This window comes from Saccopteryx bilineata, chromosome 1 (assembly GCF_036850765.1).
Source record: "Saccopteryx bilineata isolate mSacBil1 chromosome 1, mSacBil1_pri_phased_curated, whole genome shotgun sequence".
Lineage (NCBI taxonomy): Eukaryota > Metazoa > Chordata > Mammalia > Chiroptera > Emballonuridae > Saccopteryx > Saccopteryx bilineata.
The window spans coordinates 129,300,598-129,326,217 of NC_089490.1; the positions used below are offsets into that span (position 1 = coordinate 129,300,598).

Consider the following 25,620-nt stretch of genomic DNA (forward strand, 5'->3'; position numbering starts at 1 on the left):
GAATGCTCTTTCATAAAGCAGAGCTATTTTATTGTTTGTTATTCATGCTGGAATTGTTAACATCCCATATGATCATCAGTAGGGGGATGATTAATAATATTATATAGCTTTTAAAATGTAAAGCAGCTTTTATTTATTTTTTTAAACTTTTTTTTTTTTTTAACAGAGGGATAGACTGGAACGGAGAAATGAGAAGCAACAATCATTAGTTTTTTGTTGCGCGTTGCAACATCTTAGTTGTTCATTGATTGCTTTCTCATAGGTGCCTTGACCACAGGCCTTCAGCAGACTGAGTAACCCCTTGCTCAAGCCAACGACCTTGGGTCCAAGCTGGTGAGCCTTGCTCAAACCAGATGATCCCGCGCTCAAGCTGGTGACCTTGGGGTCTAGAACCTGGGTCCACGCATCCGAGTCCAACGCTCTGTCCACTGTGCCACCGCCTGGTCAGGCTGTAAAGCAGCTTTTAAAATGTAAACCAAGAATTATTTATGTTGATGTGGAAAGATATTGAAGATCTATCAAGTGAGCTACAACAAACAACGTACATATATGAAATGTTTTTTTTACATCTACATAAAAATGCTCATGCAGATATCTGCTAAAATCTGAAAGATGTATACTAAACTGTTATAGTGATTATTTCTGCACTGTAGACTTCCTAGAGGGATTAACTTTTTCTATGTTTTTTATCTTTTTAAAATAAAGATTGTATGTTATCTGGGAAAATACTACTAGTTTAAGGGGAAACAAAGCAAGTGACAGAAAGGTGGAGAGTCTCCCCATTGTGTTGAGGTAGATAGAGTGTACTTTGCCTGTATTTTATACATTTCAGAGTAAGGGTTGAGACAGAACCTGTGTTTTGAATACCATTAAGCATGAAGGTTTTTTCCAAATTATTCAATTTCTTTTTGTTAAGAACATCCCACTATCATTATAGAAATTTTATAAAGAATAAAATGTGTAAAGAACAGAGAAAACACTTAAAATATATTCCCAGGATACCTGTATTTGTATTTAATACCCCTACTACTAATTCTGTTTTAAGTTACTAGTTGTTTAATAATATATTTTAATTTCTATGGTTCTATTTTTCCTACTGTCTTTTAAAGAAGTGAACATTTTGGTCTCCAAGTATTTTTTTCTTGTGATTTATCTTCACCCTCATTTACCTATTTAGTGGATTATTTGAGAATTAGGTTCAAAAAATAAAGAACTGGCGTGCAGCTAGGAGAAAGACACACAGAGAACCGTGGACAGAGTGAGTTAAACACAACCAGAAATGCAGGCAGGCAGATGGGAAAGGCCTGGCTCAGTTGTTGGAAGACTTGTTATAACCTATCTTTTGTGTGGACCCTGAATTTGGTCCTTAAACAAACAAACAAAAAGCTCTTATTTCCAGAATACCTGTGGTTCATGATTGTATGTGACAATCTGTGGTGGGCATTCAAGTGACATTTTTGCCAAAGTTGATGACACCTTTTGCAAGCTAGGTGATACAGTCCCATTTGACAGATGAAGAAATTGAGGTTTAAGGGGATTAAGAAAGTTGCCTAAGAAGATCACACAGCTAGTAAGTGATGGGATAAAACTGAAGCCACCTGTATGTCTCCAAGATGACTTCAGAATTCATTAGTTCATACTGTTCTTTAATACCAATGCACTCACAATTGTTAGTAGCCCCTCAAGGTTGTTAATCCTTAAATTCTGGGCCTCTGGAATAGAATTGTTATATTGTACTTGCTACTAACTGGGGATTTGTCTGGTCTGAAATACAGGCACCTTGAACTTCCTCAGCTACCTTAAGTATTGTTCACATCTTTTGAAATACCCTTTTCCCAATTTAGTTCTTGGTTCTGCCACTCACTAGCTGAGTCACCCTGGTGGGCTGCTTCAGGCCTTTAAGTCTGATTGTCCCCCTCAGTGAAATAGGAGCAGTAATAGTAATCCTCTCAACCAGTTTTTCTTTCTGAGGATTAAATTAGTAGTGTGTATGTCTATGTGATTTCTACAAATTGGTAGTAGAGGCACATATATTACAATGAAATGTTTCTCTCATTGTAGGTATTATTGAATTTTCTGTGGGGAAATTTAGATACTTCACGCTTAGCAGGCCCTTTCCAGAGGAAGCTATTTTGCGAAATATTTCCAGCAATGTGACTTTTCTTATTTTTCAAATACACTCACAGTACCAGAATACAACAATTTCTTTTTCTAAGGTAAGTACAAGGATTATTTCTATAAAAACTCTCTGTATTTTGGAGCCTTGTATTTAGCATAAGCATTAGAATTTGATGTTTCTTTTGGTTAACTTTATATATCAAATTTGTTTTCTGTCAGGTTAGTGATTTAAACCAGCTAAGAGGTGAGTACCTCAGGCCTTTCGTGAGCGTGACCTTTGAGAGAGAGGAGTGACAGAGTTCTGAGTTTGGGGGGAGATGACCTGTGTCAAATTTTTCTGTCCCCATGTAGTTAAAGCTTTCCTCATGATTTCCTACTTTTTCTGACTCTACTAGGCCCTGAATGATTTTCACCTGACAGTACATTTTAATGGGTTTCCATTTTTGTTTAGCCATTTAGTCTTGAAGTTTACTAAGATCTGTGCATTTAATAAGACCCTGTAGGATCAACTATATTCTTTGGTATCTGATGGAAACAAAAACATCCTAACACTGAGTTCATCTCATCCAGTGGTGGGCTTTTAGCAGCATTTAGAACTCTTACAGAAATCAGTAAACCCCTTAACTGCAACCTCAACTTTGCAGAGTTTTTCAGGTGCCCTGGATTAGCTTAAGCTATTAAGGACCTGCCATTTGTCTTACCCTTTTACGAATCTGTTTCTCTTTAGCCTCTGTGACCCATTAGACAAATAAATCCCACTCTGTATGATGCTCCATTTCTTTTTATATTCTAGAATTTGCTAGACAAAACTCTTAGTCCAATTCATATATATTTTATAGGCATTCATCATATTGTCTTTCAAACTAAGTATTTTGGATGTTATTTTTTTCTGATTTCCTGCTCCTACCACGAAGGTTTTGAAATTGTGTGCCATAGAATAGAATTTAAAGAAGTGGATCCAGGAAAACAGGAAGGAATGAATTGTTCATTGTAAGAGATAATGGTGTCTACGATGCATACATTGATTTTGCTTTAGTTCTTGGCAGCCAGGGCAGAAATCAAAACAAATTTCATAACCTTCTTAGAAGGAAGAAACATGCCAATTACTTAAGGAAAGTTTTTTCTGGCACTGTATTCAAAGGGAAACTTCCTATTCAGGCCCGTACATAGGAGACGTAGTAAAATGGCACGTACATAATTTCCTTCTATTTTTATTTTTAATTTTTTTGTATTTTTCTGAAGTTGGACACAGGGAGGCAGTCAGACAGAATCCCGCATGTGCCCAACTGGGATCCACCCGGCATGCCCACCAGGGGGCGGTACTCTGCCCATCTGGGGCATTGCTCTGTCGCAGTCAGAGCCATTCTAGCGCCTGAGGCAGAGGCCACAGAGCCATCCCCAGCGCCCAGGCCAACTTTGCTCCAATGGAGCCTTGGCTGTGGGAGGGGAAGAGAGAGACAGAGAGGAAGGAGAGGGGCAGGGGTGGAGAAGCAGATGGGCGCGTCTCCTGTGTGCCCTGGCCGGGAATCGAACCCGGGACTCCTGCACGCCAGGCCGATGCTCTACCACTGAGCCAACCGGCCAGGGCTAATTTCCTTCTAATAATATCCCAGCGCAGACAGCAGTTGAAGGAAGAGAAAGGATGGAGAAAAAAAATTATGTTTATTGCCTACCTGCTATGTACTAGGCTGGTGGTTCTTAGTTCCTGGGGCCATAGATCTGCTCAAATCAGTGGACTTTACCTGGCAGAATATATAGATATGTCCGTATGATTTCTTTTCTCTTTTCTTTTCTTTCTTTCTTTTTCTTTTTTATTCAGTGAGAGGAGACAGACTCCCAAACATGCCCTGATTGGATTTACCTGGGAAGCCCAGTATGGGGCAATGCTCTGCCCATCTGGGTCATTGCTCTGTTGCTCAGCAACAGAGTCCTTCTTAGCACCTGAGGTGGAGGCCGTGGAGCCATCCTCAGGACCCAGGGCCAACTTGCTCTAATTGAGCCATGGCTGTAGGAGGAGAGAGAGAGAGAGAAGCGAGAGGAGGTGGGGTGGAGAAGGAAATGGATGCTTCTCCTTTGTGCCCTGACCAAGAATCGAACCCACATGCTGGGCCAATGCTCTACCACTGAGCCTGCTGGCCAGAGCCTTCCATATGATTCATGGGGACCTGTGGAAGGTCTCTGGGTCTCCTACTTAGAAACCCCTGTGTCTGGTTTTCCATATAATTAATCTAGTTACCACAAAAGCTCAACAAAGTAGTTACAATGCCTGTTTTTACCTCTGAGGAAATAGCGCTTGGATCAAGGGATGTCGGCATAACTCATGACAAAAGTAGCCTGGATAAAAAGAACATTTTGGGCCCAATTTTCAAGCAGAAAGGTTCTAAGTTATCTTTACTTAGAATAGTGTTCCTTCATTGTGCTGCCTTTAGTTCTCACTGTATCTAACTGCTGAGACAGTGACCAGAAACGCACTTAGCTCTGGAGGTGAGCAGTCTGCATGAAGAGACTGTTTCCTCTGCCTTTCCTGAGGAAGTGCGGCACTTTTATGGGTCATTATGGCAGTTGGTTCTTTGAAACTGTTGTTGACGCTGTAGTTTGTCAACTAATACTGCAATTGGGTCTTTCTCCCCTATGCTTGTCAAATTGAAGCGTATCTGTCATGGAAAAGTCAACCTGCGAGTCAGTCTGCACTATGGAGAAAACCTATCAAGGAAGCCTAACATATGTCACTCAATCTTCCAACTCAGTTTTGCTAGCTTACCTTACCCTAAAAATAGGACCTCATAGCCCATCATGGTCTGTTTCTACATTGCTATTTCTTTTCTTTTTTTTCAGAGTCAGAGAGAGGGATAGATAGGGACGACAGGAATGGAGAGAGATGAGAAGCATCAATCATCAGTTTTTCGTTGTGACACCTTAGTTGTTCATCGATTGCATTCTCATATGTGCCTTGACTGTGGACCTTCAGCAGATGGAGTAACCCCTTGCTCAAGCCAGCGACCTTGGGTCCAAGCTGGTGAGCTTTGCTCAAACCAGATGAGCCCGCGCTCAAGCTGGCGACCTCGGGGTCTTGAACCTGGGTCTTCTGCATCTCAGCCCAATGCTCTATCCACTGTGCCACCGCCTGGTCAGGTTGCATTGCTATTTCTGATGCCCCGAAAAGCCCGCTCTTGCCCTGAATGCCTCGGGAGCCATATTCCACAGCTTGTGAAGCATTGCGCTCCCCCAACCCAGGGATTGATTTTCTCTGAATAAAGGATATCAAAATTATTATGAACTTATTTTACATTCTACAATAATCTTAGTACCTGACATAGTAAATCTTAATTTTTTTTTTTACAGAGACAGAGAGTCAGAGTGAGGGATAGACAGGGACAGACAGACAGGAATGGAGAGATGAGAAGCATCAATCATTAGTTTTTTGTTGCGCATTGCGACACCTTAGTTGTTCATTGATTGCTTTCTCATATGTGCCTTGACCGCGGGCCTTCAGCAGACCGAGTGACCCCTTGCTTGAGCCAGCGACCTTGGGTCCAAGCTGGTGAGCTTTTTGCTCAAATCAGATGACCCTGCACTCAAGCTGGTGACCTCAGGGTTTTGAACCTAGGTCCTCAATATCCCAGTCCGATGCTCTATCCACTGTGCCACCACTTGGTCAGGCAGTAAATTTTAATTTTGGAGAAAGGCTTGGGACTTTTGTTGCATCTGATAAAAGATCATGTGATTTCAGTAGTTCTTCCATGGACACGTGAGTGCACGTACATGCATATAGAGGTGAAAAGAATAATTATCTAAAAAAGATGTTTTTATTTCTGTTTGTTTTGGGAAGATTTGGAATAGGGCATGCGTATTAGATCAGCTCTGGAATTGAAAGCTTTTGCTCAACGTCCTATTCATAACGACTTCTCCTCCTCCTTGCAGACTGTCCTTCCCAGTACCTCAGGAACAGGCACTGACAGAGGACTGGTTTTCATTCTTAGACCAGAGCAGAGTATGTGCTCTTGGTATTTGGAGACTGGAGATGCTGAGCCTGTCCAAAATCTGGCCATTCCGCTCTCCTACTCAGAAAGAGGTAACCTTTCTGTCTTCGACTCCCCAACTACTTTCCGGAATATGGGACTTGTTTATGAAAATTTAGGGGAAACTGTAATCTTATTAAAAGTTTTACTGTAAGTAAAATATGTTTAATCAGAAAGGTTTTAATAGCAAGGGAGCCAGAGACTTAGCATGATGATTATAAGCCTAGTTGGGAACTAGGAGAATACATTTATTCTTTGAAAATCATTTAAGGAGTCTTTGGTGAAGAAGGTGAGATACAGCCCTTAATACTTTAGTTGGTTATTCTAGGCAGAAAACGGTTTTGAGGAAAAATGGAGTGTTTGGAGCAGGGGTCCCCAAACTTTTTACACAGGGGGCCAGTTCACTGTCCCTCAGACCGTTGGAGGGCCGGACTATGAAAAAAAATATGAACAAATCCCTATGCACATTGCACATATCTTATTTTAATGTAAAAAAACCAAAATGGGAACAAATACAATATTTAAAATAAAGAACAAGTAAATTTAAATCAACAAACTGACCAGTATTTCAATGGGAACTATGGGCCTGCTTTTGGCTAATGAGATGGTCAATGTCGGGTTCCATATTTGTCACTGCTAGATGTAACAAGTGATATGATGCGCTTCCGGAGCCCTGACGCGTGCGTCCTGCGTCACCGGAAGTAGTACTATACGTGAGCAACGCCGCGCTTTGTGGCGCATCCTGTGCTCCTCTCACTGACCACCAATGAAAGAGGTGCCCCATCCGGAAGTGCGGCGGGGACCGGGTAAATAGCCTTGGGGCTGCATTCGGGGACCCCAGGTTTGGAGAATGGCAGGTAGTAGCTGTGGCTGGAGCATAGTGTGAGGGCCTTATGTACAGTGTGAAGTACATAACCTCTGTTCTGAGGTCGGTTCTGAGGAAGCACAGAGAATTTTTAAGCAGAGGAATGACATTATGCATTTCACGTCCTAGAAAATTCACTCTAGAAGCAGTGTGGGGAGTGGGTTGGAGACCGCATCGCAGAGTTAGAACTCAGCACACCTTTGAGGGCTCAAAGTGAGAAATGAGAACCTGAACAGAGGCCATGAGGGAGGGAGCTAGAGAAGGGGTCTGGGTTGGAGATATTTGGAAAGTAAAATTAATAAGATATAGTGACCAGTGGTTATGGATTTTTAAAGCGGGAGCATGGGTTTCCTGTTTGGGCAGCTGAGAGATAATGATGCAAAATGTGTAGAATTAGGGTGATGGTGGTGCTGGATGTTTTAGGGCAGGGGTCGGGAACCTATGGCTCGCGAGCCATATGTGGCTGTTATGATGGCTGCATCTGGCTCGCAGACAAATCTTTAATTAAAAAAAATAACGTTAAAAATATAAAATATTCTCATGTATTACAATCCATTCATTTCCTACTGCTCATGTTCATGGTTGTGGGTGGCTGGAGCCAATCACAGCTGTCCTCTGGGACAACACCAAATTTTTATTGGATAATGCGTAATGTACACGGGTCGTTGTATGGCTCTTACGGAATTCCATTTTAAAATACATATGTGGCGTTCATGGTTTTCTCAGCTAGAAAGGTTCCTGACCTCTGTTTTAGGGGGTTGGGATGGGGTTGATGGTGACTTCAAGTTTGGGACACAATGAATTTGAAACACTTGTAGGATACCTGGATGGAAATGCATAGTAGGCAATTTGAAATAAGGGCCTGGTGGAGTGGAGGAGTGAGATTAAATATTTAACTGAATAGCTGTTCATAAAACCACAGAAGTGAGTGCGATCGTCCAGGCATGTACTTAGAGATTTAGGGGGACAAGAATAGCAGATACTTTCTTGGTGCCTCCTACGTGCCAGGTACTGTTTCTGGGGACTGCTGACTGCCAAGGAAGATGTGGAAGACCGAGTAGTCGGGAGGTAAGAGGAGAGCCCACAGTTCTGCCTGAAGTAAGGAGTGGGAGATGGCACTTTGCAGAGAGGTCAAGAGAAGTGACTGAACGTGTCTATTTGAAAGTGCAGTCAGTCCGGCCTTTAATGAGAGTCATTAAGTGGTGAAATGGAGCTGGAAACTAGATTACAGTGACTGAGGAGTGAAGGTGAGGTGAGGGAATTCAGACTGTGCTCAAAGTTCGGTGGTAATGAGAAGAAGAGGGAGCAGTAGCTAGTAAAGGAGGAGGAATCCAAAAGTGACCAGAGTTGACGAAAGAAGGTGTTATCTGTAGCAAAAGGGTAATTACCTGATCAAAAACCATGGACCTCAAACTTCCATCAAGGACAGTGTACAAAGAAAAATTATGAACATTAGAACTTCAATTACAATACTGTACATATCCCTTTTTCAGATAAGGTAAATATTTGTAAATGTAGCGTAAGGAGAGGAGGAAAGAAGATCACAGAATTCTTGAAAAAAATCCCCACAAAGTTGAAACATCGTGTGCACATGGTGTATCTCCATTCCAAATCTCACGGAATGTCAACCACCAGGATTCCATAGTTTAAAGACACTGAGACCTACCTGTGGGAATGACAGATGAGTGTGTGAAGTTGAGATCTTATCAATCTGTAACTTGGTTCACCTTGCTCTGTCTTATCTCAGTCTCTCCACTTGAATCCACTAGGTAGTTCTTTGTATGGAGTAGAGCTCGTGTTAGGCGACTGAGTTAAGTTTTGTCTCTCTCAAAGATCACGAATAGGATTCCTAAGCAGAAGAGTTGTTTTAGCCACATTATGAATAGAAATGAAATCCCCAAAACTTATTTAGTGTTTAATTAAACATTCAAATACTATTCCAATATGTGGTCTTGGAGCTCTTTTGAAGTCTTTTACTTTTATTCTTCTACATACAAACAAAGACTCTTCCAGAATTGAGGACAACGCTGACTTTTTCTCCCTGTTGAAAGAAATGTGGCAAGTGGACATCCCTTTCTTTATTAATCACGGAGTTCCTTTCTTCTTTGCTGTGTTCTTTTCCCCTCCATCCCTGGGTTCTTACCTTCTTTTTGTGGTGTCATAGACTCCAAAATCTAGTAAAAACCTCTCTCCCTAGAAAATGTACACATTCAACATAGAATTTCAGGGTGCTCACAGAGCCCCTGAAACCTATGCTTGCATCCTGCTTAAGAATCTGTCTCTTCTGGCCATTTCAACTCTAGAGCAGAGTTTGACAAACTACAGACTGAGCCAAATCCAGCTTGCTGCCAGTTTGTGCATAGCATCGTACTAGAACGCAGCCCCTTTGCTTATGTGTTGTCTATGGCCATTGTGCCATGAGAGCAGGGCTGAGTAGCTGCCTCAGAGACCATTAGGCCCATAAGCCTAAAACAGGCACTGTCTGACCCTTTACAGAAAGGATTTGTTGGCCCCTGTTCTAGAGCCCTTAACCTTAGTTAATTTTACCCTTTAATATTTAACTTCTCTATATAAAGTTCTTGTGAGAGTAGAATTCTGTTTTCTGAGTATAATTTGAATATATAAAAACTCTGAGTTGAGTAACTTCCTTATTTTTAATCCAGATCCCATCCCTGGAGGCTGTAATTTGGAGTTTGATTTAGACATTGATCCCAACATTTACTTGGAGTATGATTTCTTTGAAACAACTATCAAATTTGCCCCAGCAAATCTAGGCTATGCAAGGTATGTCTGGTTCTTATCATTACTTTTAGAACATTCATAACTAGCTGGTCTGTAGATTCAGTGAACTTGGTCAAAATCCATCATTTTCTTTAGTGAAATTGAATTTTTTTTTTTAGATAAGAGTTTAATTTGTTTATTTATTTATTTATTTTAACAGAGACAGAGAGAGAGTCAGAGAGAGGGATAGATAGGACAGACAGACAGGAATGGAGAGAGATGAGAAGCATCAGTCATTAGTTTTTCGTTGCAACACCGTAGTTGTTCATTGATTGCTTTCTCATATGTGCCTTGACCGGGGGGCTATAGCAGACCGAGTAACCCCTTGCTCAAGCCAGCGACCTTGGGTCCAAGCTGGTGAGCTTTTGCTCAAACTAGATAGCCCGCGCTCAAGCTGGCGACCTCGGAGTCTCGAACCTGGGTCCTCCGCATCCCAGTCTGACCGTCTATTCACTGCGCCACTGCCTGGTCAGGCGAATTAATTTTTTTGAATGAAAGTAATTCATACATTGTAATTATACTGTACTGTCATCTAGTTAACATTGCCCTCCTCTTTTCCTATGAAGTGCCAGATACTGAGTCTCTGTCATGAACTTTGAGTACTTCTTAGTTTCCATAAAGGTTTTAAATATGGAAAGCGTTTTGGAGCCATGAAACATACTTTCTTTCTTTCTTTTTTTCTTTTTTGTAAGGACTTTATCATTTTAATTAAAACTCTGCTTTAGTTTCTGCTTTAATAATACTGGGAGCTCAGGTCGAGTAACATTGAATGCTCTCAGTGCATCACCCACAGTTCTGAGTGCTCTAAGTTCTTTGTCATTTAATCCTCAGAATTTTATGAAGAGAGGGCAGTTGTTCTTATTTTACAGAGATGTTCCCGAGGGTCATTGAGATTAAGTGACTTACTTGCCTACTTACAGCTAACAAATGGCAAAGCTGGCATTTGTCTGTAGGCCTGAGTGACATTAATCAGTGAACAACTAAAGTGATGCAACTATGATTTGATGCTTCCAATCGCTCTCCTTTCCTTCATCTCTTCTTCTCTCTTTGTCTCTCACTAAAAAAATTAAAAATTTTAAAAAGTAACACATTGGCAGGCAGTATGGTTAAACAACCAGATGTTAGGGGGAGAGAGAGAGAGGGAAGAAGGAAGAGAGATGAGAAGCATCAACTTGTAGTTGCATCACTTTAGCTGTTCATTGATTGCTTCCCATAAGTTGCCTTGACTAGGGGGCTCAAGCCGAGCCAGTGACCCCTTGCTCAAGCCAACCACCTTAGGCTCAATCCAGCAACCATGGGCCGGAGCCAGCAATTATAGGGTTATTTCGATGGTCCTGTGCTCACACTGGCGAGCCTGTGTTTAAGCTGGATGAGCCCACTCAAGCTGGTGATCTTGGGGCTTGGAACCTGGGACCTCAGCATCCCAGGTCAATGTTCTGTCCAGTGTGCCACCTCCTGGTCAGGCTGCCAGTATGTTATTTTTATTCATAATGCCAAAATTGGAATTACTGTTTCAGAAGTTTGAAATGTGAGTTTTTGTTCCTTTTTATAGCTGGGGCTACCTCCACATGAGAGATTGATGTTCAGTTTTGTTGCTTGACTTTAGAGGCACAGACTCTCCACCATGTGACAGCAGGATGGGTCAGGACACTCGGTGGAGGTTGCTGTATGATGTCTATCAGTATTTTCTGCCTGAGAAGAACCTCTCTGAAGAGGGTATGCTGAAACACCTGCAGAGGATGACTGAAGTGCCGCAGGTGACAGCCAATGCTATTAAGGTAAATCTGATTCTTGTGATTTGAGCAGCCAGATTGTGACACCTTTGTAAGAGTTGAATAGGGAGAAGCTACCAGGAGCTTCTTTCTTTTTAAAAAAAATTTTTTTTATTTATTCATTTTAGAGAGGAGAGGGAGAGAGAGAGAGAGGAGAGACAGAGAGAGAGAAGGGGGGGAGGAGCTGGAAGCATCAACTCCCACATGTGCCTTGACCAGGCAAGCCCAGGGTTTCGAACTGGCGACCTCAGCATTTCCAGGTCGACGCTTTATTCACTGCGCCACCACAGGTCAGGCCAGGAGCTTATTTCTTTACTGTTGGCTTGGTCTCTCTGGGGTTCTCATGCTACTCTCTTTTATTTTGTTACCATCTTGGGAGTCTTTGCCAGTGGTATCTCACAGTAATGTTGGCCTTTAAAGAGATGATGTGAAGGATGTTATATCGCAGTTGGAGTCACATATATGACCTGGTTATCTTGAGATATGGATGGAAAGGGGTGGTAATTTTCTGTGTACTCCTATACCCATTTGATTAAAACTTTTGGCAAATATAAAGGTTATAGTGTTTTGAGAAAAAAAAAATGAGACCCTATTTAAAGATGCACTCATTGGCATTAATATTTAAACCCAAACTCCAAGCCTCTGTATTAGAGAAAATTTTTCTCTGAGCTTTCTCCACAGAGGAGGTATGGGCCAGAGCACTGGCATCACCAGGAATTTGTTCGAGTTGCAGACTCTTTGGCTCCACCCCAGACCACTGAGATCAGAATTTGCATTTTTTGAGATCCCCCCCCAGGTGAATCCTCTACACATGGAAGTCTGAGGTTCATGCTTTAGATGATTTTTGTAGAGGGCAAGACATTTTTTTATGTCTTGAAAGGTGCTTGATAGCAGTTTTATATGCAAGGTCACTTTTCAGTCTTACGGTTGATGAGAAGAGTTTTTCTAGACTGCTCTTCTTCCCAGGTGACATAGAAAGAAGTGATTAAAACAGGGCTTATATGGTTAGCCTAGAGGGCTCAATCTATGTTAGAGCCAGATCTCGTTTTGTTGCTTCACCGGAGCTGTCATTGCCCCATGCTACGTGGGAGGCTTATACAAGAAAATTCATTGTGCTTATTCACAAGTTAGGAAGCTCTTTGGAAAAGAATTAATCAGTTTATCCTTTTAAAATAAAACATTTTGAAGACCATGTTTATTCTTATGGAGAATATAAGAACTCATAGTACCGTGCCTTCTTAGGTTACTTTTTAACTTTCAGGTAAGAGCAGTATATTGTATGCCAAAATGGAAGGAAACCCTTAGTGACTAATGAGGACATGTCAAAAGGACTCTTGAACCTTTTTGAAAAGGTTCACACTAGCCAACTTTGGGACAATTCAGTGATCAAAAAGAAAATGATTGATTATAAGTATTGAATAAATAAAAACAAGTTTGTACTGATATAAAAATATAAAGTAAAAGAAAACTCCCAAGTTGCTATGATTGGAAGAACTCATACCAAATTACTCTGAAAATTTATTAAGGGAAGGAATTTGCCCTGCCTTTTTCAAAGGAGGAACTATAATTCATCCTCCATTGATGAGAAAAAGCTCTTCTTTTTTTTATTAAAGTTTTATTTATTCATTTTAGAGAGGAGAGAGAGAGACAGAAGGGGGAAGGAGCAGGAAGCATCAACTCCCATATGTGCCTTGACCAGGCAAGCCCAGGGTCTCAAACCAGCAACCTCGGTGTTCTAGGTTGATGCTTTATCCACTGTGCCACCACAGGTCAGGCAAGAAAAAGCTCTTCTTTACAAAACATTGCCCACTAATAAATGTAGAAGGAATAATTAGAATTAGAAAAATTACCATTTTGTGATTTTCAATGAAATAATTTAGGCAAAAACAATTGATGAAAGATTGTTGAGAGACACGGTATTCTCAGGGTGCCTATTAGCACCCCCAGATTCTAACTGTCCAGGGAAAACTATTTTAGAATGGAGTGGTCTGGTTATCTCTTCCTTACCCATGTAGTCAACATAGCTTCACTGATAGTGGATCTACCTGCATTATGTGCTCACATGAATTCAGTCTGACATTATCACCATGACCCATCACCTATGGACTATTCTAACAAAGCATGTTTAGCCTGAATACAGTCTTTGGAGTTCCTGTTTACAGGAAACACAGGGTATAAAAGTATAATTGGACAACTTTGAAAAATGCAGATTGTGTAATAGTCTATAAAATGACTGTCCTTAACCACTTTAAAGTCAGGCTGTATAGTATTTACAAAATGATTGCCCTTAATCTCTTCAGAAGTCATTGGGTGAGTGGGCATAGGGTCATTGGAAGGACTATTCTAAATTATGGAGATCAGAGATAAATATTATATACATGAAACTTGGTTGGATCTTAGTTAAAGGGGGGAAAAGTTATAAGAGATGTTTGGGAAAATCCAAATATGCACCTTCTGTTATGGCGAAGATATTATTTTCTTAAGTGAGCTAAGGTATTGTGGGTATAGGACCATGATGGCGAACTTATGACACGCATGTCAGCAGTGACATGCGTAGCTATTTTCAATGACACGCGGCTGCATGCTGAGAAGGACGTTTCATCCTCGGCTCCTACACGGCCAGGTGCAGAAGCCAAGGATAAAACATTTGCTGTAGTGTAGACACTCTGTACTGGAGATCTGTAGGCCAAAAAACCAGAACTCCGGGACAGAGCATCTAGTTCTGGGACTTCCGGTTAGACCATTAGGGGATCTTTGACCTCACTTCCGGCCAGCAGAGCAGGGAGCAGCAGAATGCCGCAGGGGACACATCTCTGGAGGCCCTGTGATCACCATTACAAGCAACCACATAACCACAGCAGCCATCATCCAATCTACTGTTCTGAGGTGTTGTAGATTTCTAATTGACCATCATTACTAAGATAAGTGAGGGGGAGGATGGGAGAGGCGAGGACCTGTGCTATGGGTGCCATTTCTCACCATTAGAAATAGCAGCAGCCATCTTAATTTACATAAGATGCAACTTGCAGAATTTCAAGACAGCATCTGGGCTCAGGTATTTGTTGACTTGAGGTCAAAGCTTGAGAATCTGGAAAGGTGCCACTTGGAGAATCAAGAGGAGTGCCACTACGAACAGGAAATTTGGAGTGCCTGGAACTGTTTACCAGACACTTTTAGCACCCTGAAAAATATAGCAATGGCTTTACTCACAATTTTTCCCTCTACGTACTTTTGTGAGACCTTATTCTCAGCGTTAAATAATATTAAAACCAACAAAAGGAACAGATTGACAGATGAAGTTAGTAGTGCTTGCTTGGGCTTGAAGTGTACAAAATACCAACTTTCAATTGAAGATTTGCCAATGAAATTCAACAACAAAAAAGTCACTAATAAGCAGGTTAGTTAAAGAATTACCCCTCCTCCTCACTTATCTTAGTTCACGGCACCCCACACAAGTTAAATAATATCAAGACCAACAAAAGAAACCAACTGACAGATGAACAAAGAAGTCACTAAGCAGGTAAGTTAAATAATTAGATTTTGGTTTATTAAATACAGTTATATATTACAATTATAGATTTTTGTTATTTAAACTATAAATATTGTGAAATTATGGGTTTTTTTCTCGAAGTGACACACTACCTGAGTTATGCTCGGTTTTTTGGCGAATTTTGACACACCAAGCTCAAAAGATTGCCCATCACTGGTATAGGAGAATATCCTTTATACATCGTACCTTGCTCCTCAAAGTGTGGTAGATGAATGCATAGTATTGGCATCATCAGAGAGTGTTAGAAAACCAGAATGTCAGGTACCTCCTCTGACCAGTAGGATCAGAATTTGAATTTTAACAAACTATCGCAGTGATTCATAGACACATCAAGTTTGAGAAACACTGTTTTAGGACATGCACGCTTGTGGTATTTGGAAGGAAAATGTTATGATATCTGTAACTTATTTTAAAACTAGAAAGCCTGGTGGTCATACGAAATGACCGCTGTTCTAGATATTATAAATTGTAATTAAAATGATTTGTGCAAAGGTGTCTGCTAATTCAAACTGAATTACCCAGGGCAGGCGGCGAGGATGCCCCTTTGCTTAGTGCCCCATGGGGTTTCCCCCTTCTACTTGCTTAATTGCTTAAAGTAGAGTGCAATGAAGGAAACCACTGGCAGTACATTTCTTAAGAGCCACCGCTAGCTCAATAAATAAAGGTGATTTAAATAATAAAATGTTAATTCACATGTCAAAGATCTCTTCTTTTTTTTTTTAATTTTTTTTTTTTTTTTGGTATTTTTCTGAAGCTGGAAACAGGGAGAGACAGTCAGACAGACTTCCACATGCGCCCGACTGGGATCCACCCGGCACGCCCACCAGGGGGCGACGCTCTACCCACCAGGGGGCAATGCTCTGCTTCTCCGGGGCGTCGCTCTGTTGCGACCAGAGCCACTCTAGTGCCTGGGGCAGAGGCCAAGGAGCCATCCCCAGCACCCGGGCCATCTTTGCTCCAATGGAGCCTTGGCTGCGGGAGGGGAAGAGAGAGACAGAGAGGAAGGAGAGGGGGAGGAGTGGAGAAGCAGATGGGCGCTTCTCTTGTGTGCCCTGGCCGGGAATCGAACCCGGGACTTCTGCACACCAGGCCGACGCTCTACCACTGAGCCAAACGGCCAGGGCCTCAAAGATCTCTTTTTACACAACATTTCTTGTGTAGATCTTTCCATCATTTTTAAGCTCACCTTGCAGAAGACCATCAATTATTTTTAATTTTATGTCCGTTCTTTCACGAACTCTTGAACAGGCAACATAAAGTTGACTGTGTCCAAATGCAGGCTCAGGTAAAAAAATGCCAACACACTTAAGCGTTTGGCCCTGAGACTTATTGATGGTCATAGCAAAGGCAGGTTTTACAGGAAATTGTCTACGTCTCAATTGAAACGGCAACCCTGTTTGAGATGGAGCCAAATCAATTCTTGGAATGACATGTATTTCACCTTTAGAGGAGCCAGTCAAAGACTTAGCTATTATGACATTATTTTTCAATTGGAGAACCTCTAGTCTTGTACCATTGCAAAGACCCCTTCTGGTGTTAAGATTTCTTAACAGCATAATAATTGCTCCAATCTTTAACCTCAATTTGTGAGGTGGCATGCCAGAAGGCGACAGACTATTTAAAAATTCCATTGGAAAGTTGTTGGCACTCGCTTTATTATCAGCTACAACGGAATCAACACTTAAATACGTCATGTCGTTCCCTTCTCTGCCTTTGTTCAAGGGACTCATTTTGTCGAGACAGGCTTTTTTGTCTTGCATCTGAGGCAAGCCTTGTTTCTCTTTGCTCATCAGTCTCATTTTGCCGAGAAAGACGCATTTGCTCTGTGACTGAAGCAAGCCTTGTCTTTCTCTGCTCAGTGGTTTCTTTTTGTCGAGAAAGCCGTTTTTGTGTAGCTTTAGCTCTTTTTCTCTCCTCTTCAGTGCTGTATTTTCTAGGAGGCATTCTTAAAAGAAATTACGTTAAGATGTAGTTTTTATGTAAAACAGATGATTGCCAATGCAAACAAATGTTCACCTTCCCCCTGACATGCTCAGTTTGCGTTCAGCCTTAAATTGTTTCAAAAGCAGATGATTGCCAATGCAAACAAATGTTCACCTTCCCCTTGACCCGCTCAATTTGCGTTCAGCCGTGGCACCTTCACCCCATTGGCTAGTACAGTTACGCAAGCAACCAATAAGCTATCGGCGACAAACAGACACTTAAGCCGCATATAATAAAGATGGTTCTAGCCTGACCAGGCGGTGACGCAGTGGATAGGGCATTGGACTGGGATGCAGAGGACCCAGCTTCGAGACCTCGAGGTCGCCAGTTTGAGCGCGGGCTCATCTGGCTTGAGCAAAAGGCTCGCCAGCTTGATCCCAAGGTCGCTGGCTCAAGCAAGGGGTTACTCAGTCTGCTGAAGGTCCGTGGTCAAGGCACATATGAGAAAGCAATCAATGAACAAGTAAGGTGTCGCAACGAAAAACTGATGATTGATGCTTCTCATCTCTCTCTGTTCCTGTCTGTCTGTCCTGTCTATCCCTCTCTCTGACTCCCTCTCTGTCCCTGTAAAATAAATAAATAAATAAATAAAATAAAATGGTTCTGTAGGGCCTGACCAGGCAGTGATGCAGTGAATAGAGTGTTGGACTGGGATGTGGAAGACCCAGGTTCGAGACCTCTAGGTTGCCAGCTTGTGCGCAGGCTCATCTGGTGGGGTTACTCGGTCTGCTGTAGCCCCCCCCCTCAAGGCACATATGAGAAAGCAATCAATGAATAACTAACGTGTCGCAACAAAAAACGGTTGATACTTCTCATCTCTCTCCGTTCCTGTCTGTCCCTATCTATCCCTCTCTCTGACTCTCTCTGTCTCTAAAAAAAAAAATGGTTCTGTAGGAAGAAATAGAGTGGGGGAGGAAAAAGAGGGAAGGTTAGGAAACCAAATATGGTAAAATATTAACAGTGGTTAAATCTAAGAAGTGGTATGTAGTTTATTCTTTGTATTATTTTTTTAAATTTTCCTGTAAGGAAGGTTTTATAATAAAAACTTGGGTTAGTAGGAGTTAAATTTTGTTGAACTTGACCAAATACTTTGCCCAGGAAACATATTTATGAAGGCTAAGCAGTATATTTAAACAGTGGAAGTATTCTAAGACAGTGGTCCCCAACCCCCGGGCCGTGGACCGGTCCGTGGGCCATTTAGTATCAGTCTGCAGAGGAAGAATAAATAACTTATATTATTTCTGTTTCATTTATATTTAAGTCTGAACGATGTTTTATTTTTTAAAAATGACCAGATTCCCTCTGATACATCCATCTAAGACTCACTCTTGACGCATGTCTTGTAAGTTCGACAATCATATTTAAAAATACCACAGTTTTGCCTGATCAGGCGGTGGCGCAGTGGATAGAACATCAGACTGGGATGCGGAGGACCCAGGTTCGAGACCCCGAGGTCGCCAGCTTGAGCGTGGGCTCATCTGGCTTGAGTAAAAAGCTCACCAGCTTGGACCCAAGGTTGCTGGCTTGAGCAAGGGGTTACTCGGTCTGCTGAAGGCCTGTGGTCAAGGCACATATGAGAAAGCAATCAATGAACAACTAAGGTGTCGCAATGAAAAACTGATGATTGATGCTTCTCATCTCTCTCCGTTCCTGTCTGTCTGTCCCTATCTATCCCTCTCTCTGACTCTGTCCCTGTAAAATTAAATTAAATTAAATTAAAAAAATACCACAGTTTTTACACTGGTTGCATAATTTTATTTTGTGCATTTATCCATCCCACCCTAAAGGCCGGTCCGTGAAAATATTTTCTGACATTAAACCAGCCTGTGGCCAAGAAAAGGTTGGTGGGGACCACTGCTCTAAGAGGCTCATAATAATTCCTAAAACTCTAATATTTAATTTTCTCACTTATATTAATAGGAAGATAACTATGTATTATGTGATTATATAAGGTTTCTGTTTCTTTTGGTATATATATTACTTATTGAAAAAAATAACCTATAAAAGGGTATTTTTGAAGTTAAGGATTATTGCATAACACAGCTACATGTAATGTTTTCTTATTTCATAGTCTGTTAAAAATAAGTGGGTACTCTAAGGATGTTAAATAACTTTGTCAGCTTTGTCACTAGTAACAATAGCTAACATTTGTTGAACACTCATTCCATGCTGGGCATTGTGCTAAGAACTGTGGAAAGATTAGTGAGCGAGAGAAATGTAGTTCCTGCCCTTATCTTGTTTACTATCTAAAAGATGAGGAAAAAATTATTTGTCTTGTTCTAACTAGCCTTTACATGTCATTTATATCTTATTTTGCTTAATTATTAACATTTAACACTATACAAAACTTTAGGAACATTTTATTTAAGAGCTTATAAATACAAAACTGTGTGAGACAGTCTTTGACAAAGTTAAGTAGGTTAGTATACATGTATGTTAATAATTATATTTTAATACTGCCATTTAATATCACATGCAGGTGGATTATAAGAGAATAGCTTTAAAATGAATCTAAACACTAATCATGCATTATTTTTGGCCTCAGGTGGTTACCCTAACAGCTAATGATAAGACAAGTGTGTCCTTCTCCTCCCTCCGGGGACAAGGTGTCATTTATAATGTCATTGTTTGGGACCCACTGCTCAATACATCTGCTGCTTATGTTCCTGCTCACACATATGCTTGCAGCTTTGACACAATGGAGGGTAACTGTTCTTCTCTTGGTGAGTATTTGAACTTTGCAAATTCTTCTTTGGCTTTGCAGAACTGTATCAGCTAATATAGAAAGAACTTAAGAATATTTAAAAATACTTTTGTGTGATATTCATTTATTCATTCATTCTAAAAATGCCTTTTAGGACCCTATACTTTCCCACTCTCTGCTCTCTATTCTCAGCACTGGGATATAGAAGTGAAAAGACAAAATACTTCCGCTCCTGGAGCTTCTATTTTAGTGGGGAGATGAGAGAGACAAGAAAAATCCGTGACATATATAATACATGAGAAAGGGATGACTGCTGAGAAGCCACAGTGAGGTAGTGGGACAGGGAGGTGAAATGTGGTGGGGAGAGGAGTTTGAGGTAGCATGGCCAGGGAAGTCCTTGTGGGAAGGCAGTGTTTCAGTAGAGACCCGAAGCGAGGCGTGTGTGGGGTACATGCCAGTAAAGGGAACAGTCCTTGCGGAGTCCCTCAGCTGGGAGCATATTGGTATGTTTGAACAATGGCAGTGAGAACAGCTGGGGGAGCCCATGGGGCAGTGGTGCAGGGGCAGGCTGCTCATGAAGGTGGGCGACTACCAGAGAGCTGTTGCCAGGGAACTGGGAGACTACCCGCATGCTGCTGCCAGGGAACTGGGAGACTACCCGCATGCTGCTGCCAGGGAACTGGGAGACTACCCGCATGCTGCTGCCAGGGAGCTGGGAGACTACCCTACCCGCTTGCTGCTGCCAGGGAGCTGGGAGACTACCTGCATGCTGCTGCCAGGGAACTGGGAGACTACCCTACCCGCTTGCTGCTGCCAGGGAGCTGGGAGACTACCCTACCCGCTTGCTGCTGCCAGGGAGCTGGGAGACTACCCTACCTGCTTGCTGCTGCCAGGGAGCTGGGAGACTACCCGCATGCTGCTGCCAGGGAACTGGGAGACTACCCGCATGCTGCTGCCAGGGAGCTGGGAGACTACCCGCATGCTGCTGCCAGGGAGCTGGGAGACTACCCGCATGCTGCTGCCTGGGAGCTGGGAGACTACCCGCATGCTGCTGCCAGGGAACTGGGAGACTACCCGCATGCTGCTGCCAGGGAACTGGGAGACTACCCGCATGCTGCTGCCTGGGAGCTGGGAGACTACCCGCATGCTGCTGCCAGGGAGCTGGGAGACTACCCGCATGCTGCTGCCAGGGAGCTGGGAGACTACCCGCATGCTGCTGCCAGGGAGCTGGGAGACTACCCGCATGCTGCTGCCAGGGAGCTGGGAGACTACCCGCATGCTGCTGCCAGGGAACTGGGAGACTACCCTACCCGCTTGCTGCTGCCAGGGAGCTGGGAGACTACCCTACCCGCTTGCTGCTGCCAGGGAGCTGGGAGACTACCCTACCTGCTTGCTGCTGCCAGGGAGCTGGGAGACTACCCGCATGCTGCTGCCAGGGAACTGGGAGACTACCCGCATGCTGCTGCCAGGGAGCTGGGAGACTACCCGCATGCTGCTGCCAGGGAGCTGGGAGACTACCCGCATGCTGCTGCCTGGGAGCTGGGAGACTACCCGCATGCTGCTGCCAGGGAACTGGGAGACTACCCGCATGCTGCTGCCAGGGAGCTGGGAGACTACCCGCATGCTGCTGCCTGGGAGCTGGGAGACTACCCGCATGCTGCTGCCAGGGAACTGGGAGACTACCCGCATGCTGCTGCCAGGGAGCTGGGAGACTACCCGCATGCTGCTGCCTGGGAGCTGGGAGACTACCCGCATGCTGCTGCCAGGGAACTGGGAGACTACCCGCATGCTGCTGCCTGGGAGCTGGGAGACTACCCGCATGCTGCTGCCAGGGAGCTGGGAGACTACCCGCATGCTGCTGCCCGGGAGCTGGGAGACTACCCGCATGCTGCTGCCAGGGAGCTGGGAGACTACCCGCATGCTGCTGCCAGGGAGCTGGGAGACTACCCGCATGCTGCTGCCAGGGAACTGGGAGACTACCCGCATGCTGCTGCCAGGGAACTGGGAGACTACCCGCATGCTGCTGCCAGGGAGCTGGGAGACTACCCGCATGCTGCTGCCAGGGAACTGGGAGACTACCCGTATGCTGCTGCCAGGGAACTGGGAGACTACCCGCATGCTGCTGCCAGGGAGCTGGGAGACTACCCGCATGCTGCTGCCAGTGAACTGGGAGACTACCCGTATGCTGCTGCCCAGGGAATGGAAAGAAAACCAGTGGCCTTTTAGGTCACAACACGTAGCTTTTATTCGGAGCGAAATTGAAAGGCATTGGAGGGTTTGAGCAGATATTGCCTTGATTGGAGTCATATTTTAATGGGATCACTGTGACTGGTTTTTGAGAAAAGTCGGGGGCATGAGCAGAAACAGTTGATTAGCAGGCGTTGTAAGCCAGATGAGAGATGACAGTTTTCGTTAGGGACAATGAGGGCAGTAGAGGTTTGGCAAGGTCATTCTGTATGAGTGTGCTTAACATTTTATTTTGAAATAGTTCCAAGGAAAAGATGTAAAAATAGTACTCAGAATGTCTGCATAATCTTTACCCAGATTTCTCAAATGCTAATTAACATGTTCTGCTGTTTTCTTTTTATTCTATTTGTACCTCTCTATAGTATTCTATAAAAAAGAGCTTTCTCTCAACAACTGGGAGTGAATTACAGTTTCTCCTTTAAAATAGGCAGACTATATTCCTTCCTTTATCAATTTCTAGCAACAGGTCTTAAAACAAGCAGAATATAGCATTATTTTTTGTTTTTCCTTTCTTTTGGGTTCTTCAATCTCAGAAAAGCTGATATATAGGGTATGTATTAAGTCCTACAAATTCTGATCTTCTGTCTTGTGTTTTTTATTTAAATATATGGTATCTTCAACTAACCACTGTTAAGTGTTTTTCACACGAGTTTGTGTAGGTGTTTGTGTTTTGGTTTTAGTTCAGGGATTCTTCTCTTATGTTTATCTTAAAGAGTCATGGTGGTAATGAATTTAGCGAGCATTTTTTTCTTTTCAATATGCCCTGTCTTTCAAAATCATGGTTCTGTGTTTAAGTTTGTGCCTATTAAGGATCACGGGACATGGAATCTGTGGCATCATGAAGCATATTGTGATGTATTGTTTTTATAATGCTACATTTCTTTTTGCAAAGCAGTAAGTGTAATTGATGAGATAGGTAGTAATTTGTTCATGTGTGACTTAACAGTGTAATACGTGTTCTTTTATATTAATGTAGTTTTAGTTAAAGTTTGTTATGGAAAACTTCAGTCAGCTTCTACATAGCATTATTCAGTCTTAACAATTTTCATTCATAGGCATTATCTTGTTTCAGTTGTACACTCACCTGTGTCTCTGCCTCTTGACCTCCTTTATCACTGGATTCTTTTAGAGTAAATCCCTGAATCATCATTTCACTCACAGAATTTCAGTACCTGTAGTTTAAAGATAAGTGCTATGTTTAAAATGTATAGCCATAGTATCATCAACACAAGTTTCAGTTAAAAATATTGAAGGTAATTCCTTAATGGCTTTAATTTAACAGCCAATGAATACATTCCCCAATCATCCCAATTGCTTTTTTATGGTTTGTTGGTTTGTTTGATCAGGTTTCAGATGAGGGCTGAACGTTTTATTAATGTGACTTTTTTTTTTTTTAAGTTTATTTATTTATTTATTTATTTTTTCTTTACAGGGACAGAGAAAGAGTCAGAGAGAGGGATAGATAGGGACAGACAGACAGGAATGGAGAGAGATGAGAAGCATCAATTATCAGTTTTTCATTGTGACACCTCAGTTCATTGATTGCTTTCTCATATGTGCCTTGACTGTGGGCCTTCAGCAGACCAAGTAGCCCCTTGCTTGAGCCAGCGATCTTGGGTCTAAGCTGGTGAGCATTTTTATTTTTTATTTTGCTCAAGCCAGATGAGCCCGCGCTCAAGCTGGCAACCTTGGGGTCTTGAACCTGGGTCCTCGGCATCCCAGACCAATGCTCTATCCACTGCACCACCGCCTGGTCAGGCTAATGTGTCCTTTAAATCTGTTTTAATCCAGTTCTTCCTCCTCCCTGCCTCCTCTTTCTCTTGTAGTTTATTTATGAAGAAACAGAATTACTTGTTTTCAGTACTCTCTCCTCCTCCTTTACCACTTCCTCCCTGCCCCTCCCCCAGGAATATGTTACGTACTTCTATCAGGAAGCATATATTTATTTCTCTGTTTGTTATACCAGCAGCCATTGCCTACGTACAATTATTCATTTAGGGGTGGCAAGGATATTTTTAAAATAAATTACACATGTATGGAATAAATTATTGTTAGTTAACTTTGCTTTTTTTCATGAAGCTTTTGTTCTATTAATTAAATACAAATTATAAAATTGCATGTATTATCCACTAAATTTTTATTTTTTAGGAAGAGTTTCTACCAAAGTGTTTTTCACACTTTTTGCCCTGCTTGGTCTCTTCATTTGTTTCTTCGGACACAGATTCTGGAAAACAGGTATTATGTCTGATGTAGTCGCTATTTATGTATATGCCTTGTGGTCTTTTTTCTTAAATGCTTTGGGAAATTTATGACTTGTAAGGGGAATAAGCAACTGTTTATCTCCACTATTTTCATAGACTTTTGGCTAAGTTGTTTTAGTAAAGTGCTACTGAGTTGCTTAGTATTTGTATTTTTTCTCTTTTCTCAATAATGGAGTACAATCTCCTCTTGTTAGGAGAATAAAATTTGATTTGTGCCAAAGACTTCTTCAGTCTTTGCTAGATTGGCTAGTTAGCTAAAGATAACAGGTTAGAAATTGGAAAGTCAGCCCTGGCCGGTTGGCTCAGTTGTAGAGCGTCAGCCTGGCGTGCGGAAGTCCCGGGTTCGATTCCCGGCCAGGGCACACAGGAGAGGTGCTCGTCTGCCTCCCCACCCCTCCCCCTCTCCTTCCTCTCTATCCATTGGAGCAAAAGGCCCGGGTGCTGGGGATGGCTCCTTGGCCTCTGCCCCAGGCGCTAGAGTGGCTCTGGTCACGACAGAGCGACGCCCCAGATGGGCAGAGCATCACTCCCTGGTGGGCGTGCCGGGTGGATCCCGGTCGGGTGCATGCGGGAGTCTATCTGACTGCCTCCCCATTTCCAGCTTCAGCAAAATACACACACACACACAAAAAAAGAAATTGGAAAGTCAGTGTAAGAAAATGTGTGTGGATTTTGGTGATGGTGATGGTGATGGACATGGTTTCATATAAAATCAGGCTGTAGGGCTTCATGTACAGTGAGCCTGAAATATCTGCTGAAATGGGAACTCCACAGTCCACTCAGTGAAACCCAGTGCGGGCTGTGGAGTAGGCTATAAGTTATGCTCACTGAATTTATTTTAATTTTGGGAGTTGCCTTTTGTGTAATTAATGTTTGCAGTTACAAAAAAATCCTTATTTAATTCATTAACAAGGAGTATAAATGGAATATCAAGGGGAGAGTGAACATAATCCTGATCTCATAAAACTCTTTAAACTTGCTTAAATATATGGTTTGAATAGCAATTCTTTTTCCTCCATCACTATACTGTTTTTTCCTTGAGAAGAGACTATTGTGAAGAGTATTTAATTCCTCAGAGTAAAGAATGATTCTGTAGCAAAGCATTTAATTGCTTAACTGTATGCAAGGTCACAAAGATATTAATAGGGGCTTCAGTGGATAAACACAAGGAAGGATTGATTGCTCATCCTAAACAGGAGAGGATGAGTTAATAGGAGATAAAAGTCACATTTGACTTTGGAATATTATTCTTTACCTTTAAATTTTTATTTTTACTTGTATTACTAGTTAACATTTAGTGTGCAGTTTCAGCTCTAACAC

At 42.4% G+C, this 25,620-nt stretch overlaps 1 protein-coding gene across 2 annotated transcripts in view; it reads left to right on the plus strand.

Annotated features, from left to right (window-relative positions):
• TM7SF3 (transmembrane 7 superfamily member 3) overlaps positions 1-25,620 on the plus strand; it is a 50,645-nt gene that overhangs the window by 8,925 nt on the left and 16,100 nt on the right. For both annotated transcript variants that reach the window (XR_010730222.1, XM_066265921.1), the window contains exons 2-7: positions 2,062-2,216; positions 6,040-6,190; positions 9,666-9,786; positions 11,390-11,561; positions 19,634-19,811; positions 24,188-24,274. Coding sequence is in view for 1 of the 2 variants with exons in the window: in XM_066265921.1 (XP_066122018.1) it covers positions 2,062-2,216; positions 6,040-6,190; positions 9,666-9,786; positions 11,390-11,561; positions 19,634-19,811; positions 24,188-24,274 (864 nt within the window). In the remaining variant the exon portion in view is untranslated. The remainder of the gene's footprint in view (positions 1-2,061; positions 2,217-6,039; positions 6,191-9,665; positions 9,787-11,389; positions 11,562-19,633; positions 19,812-24,187; positions 24,275-25,620) is intronic.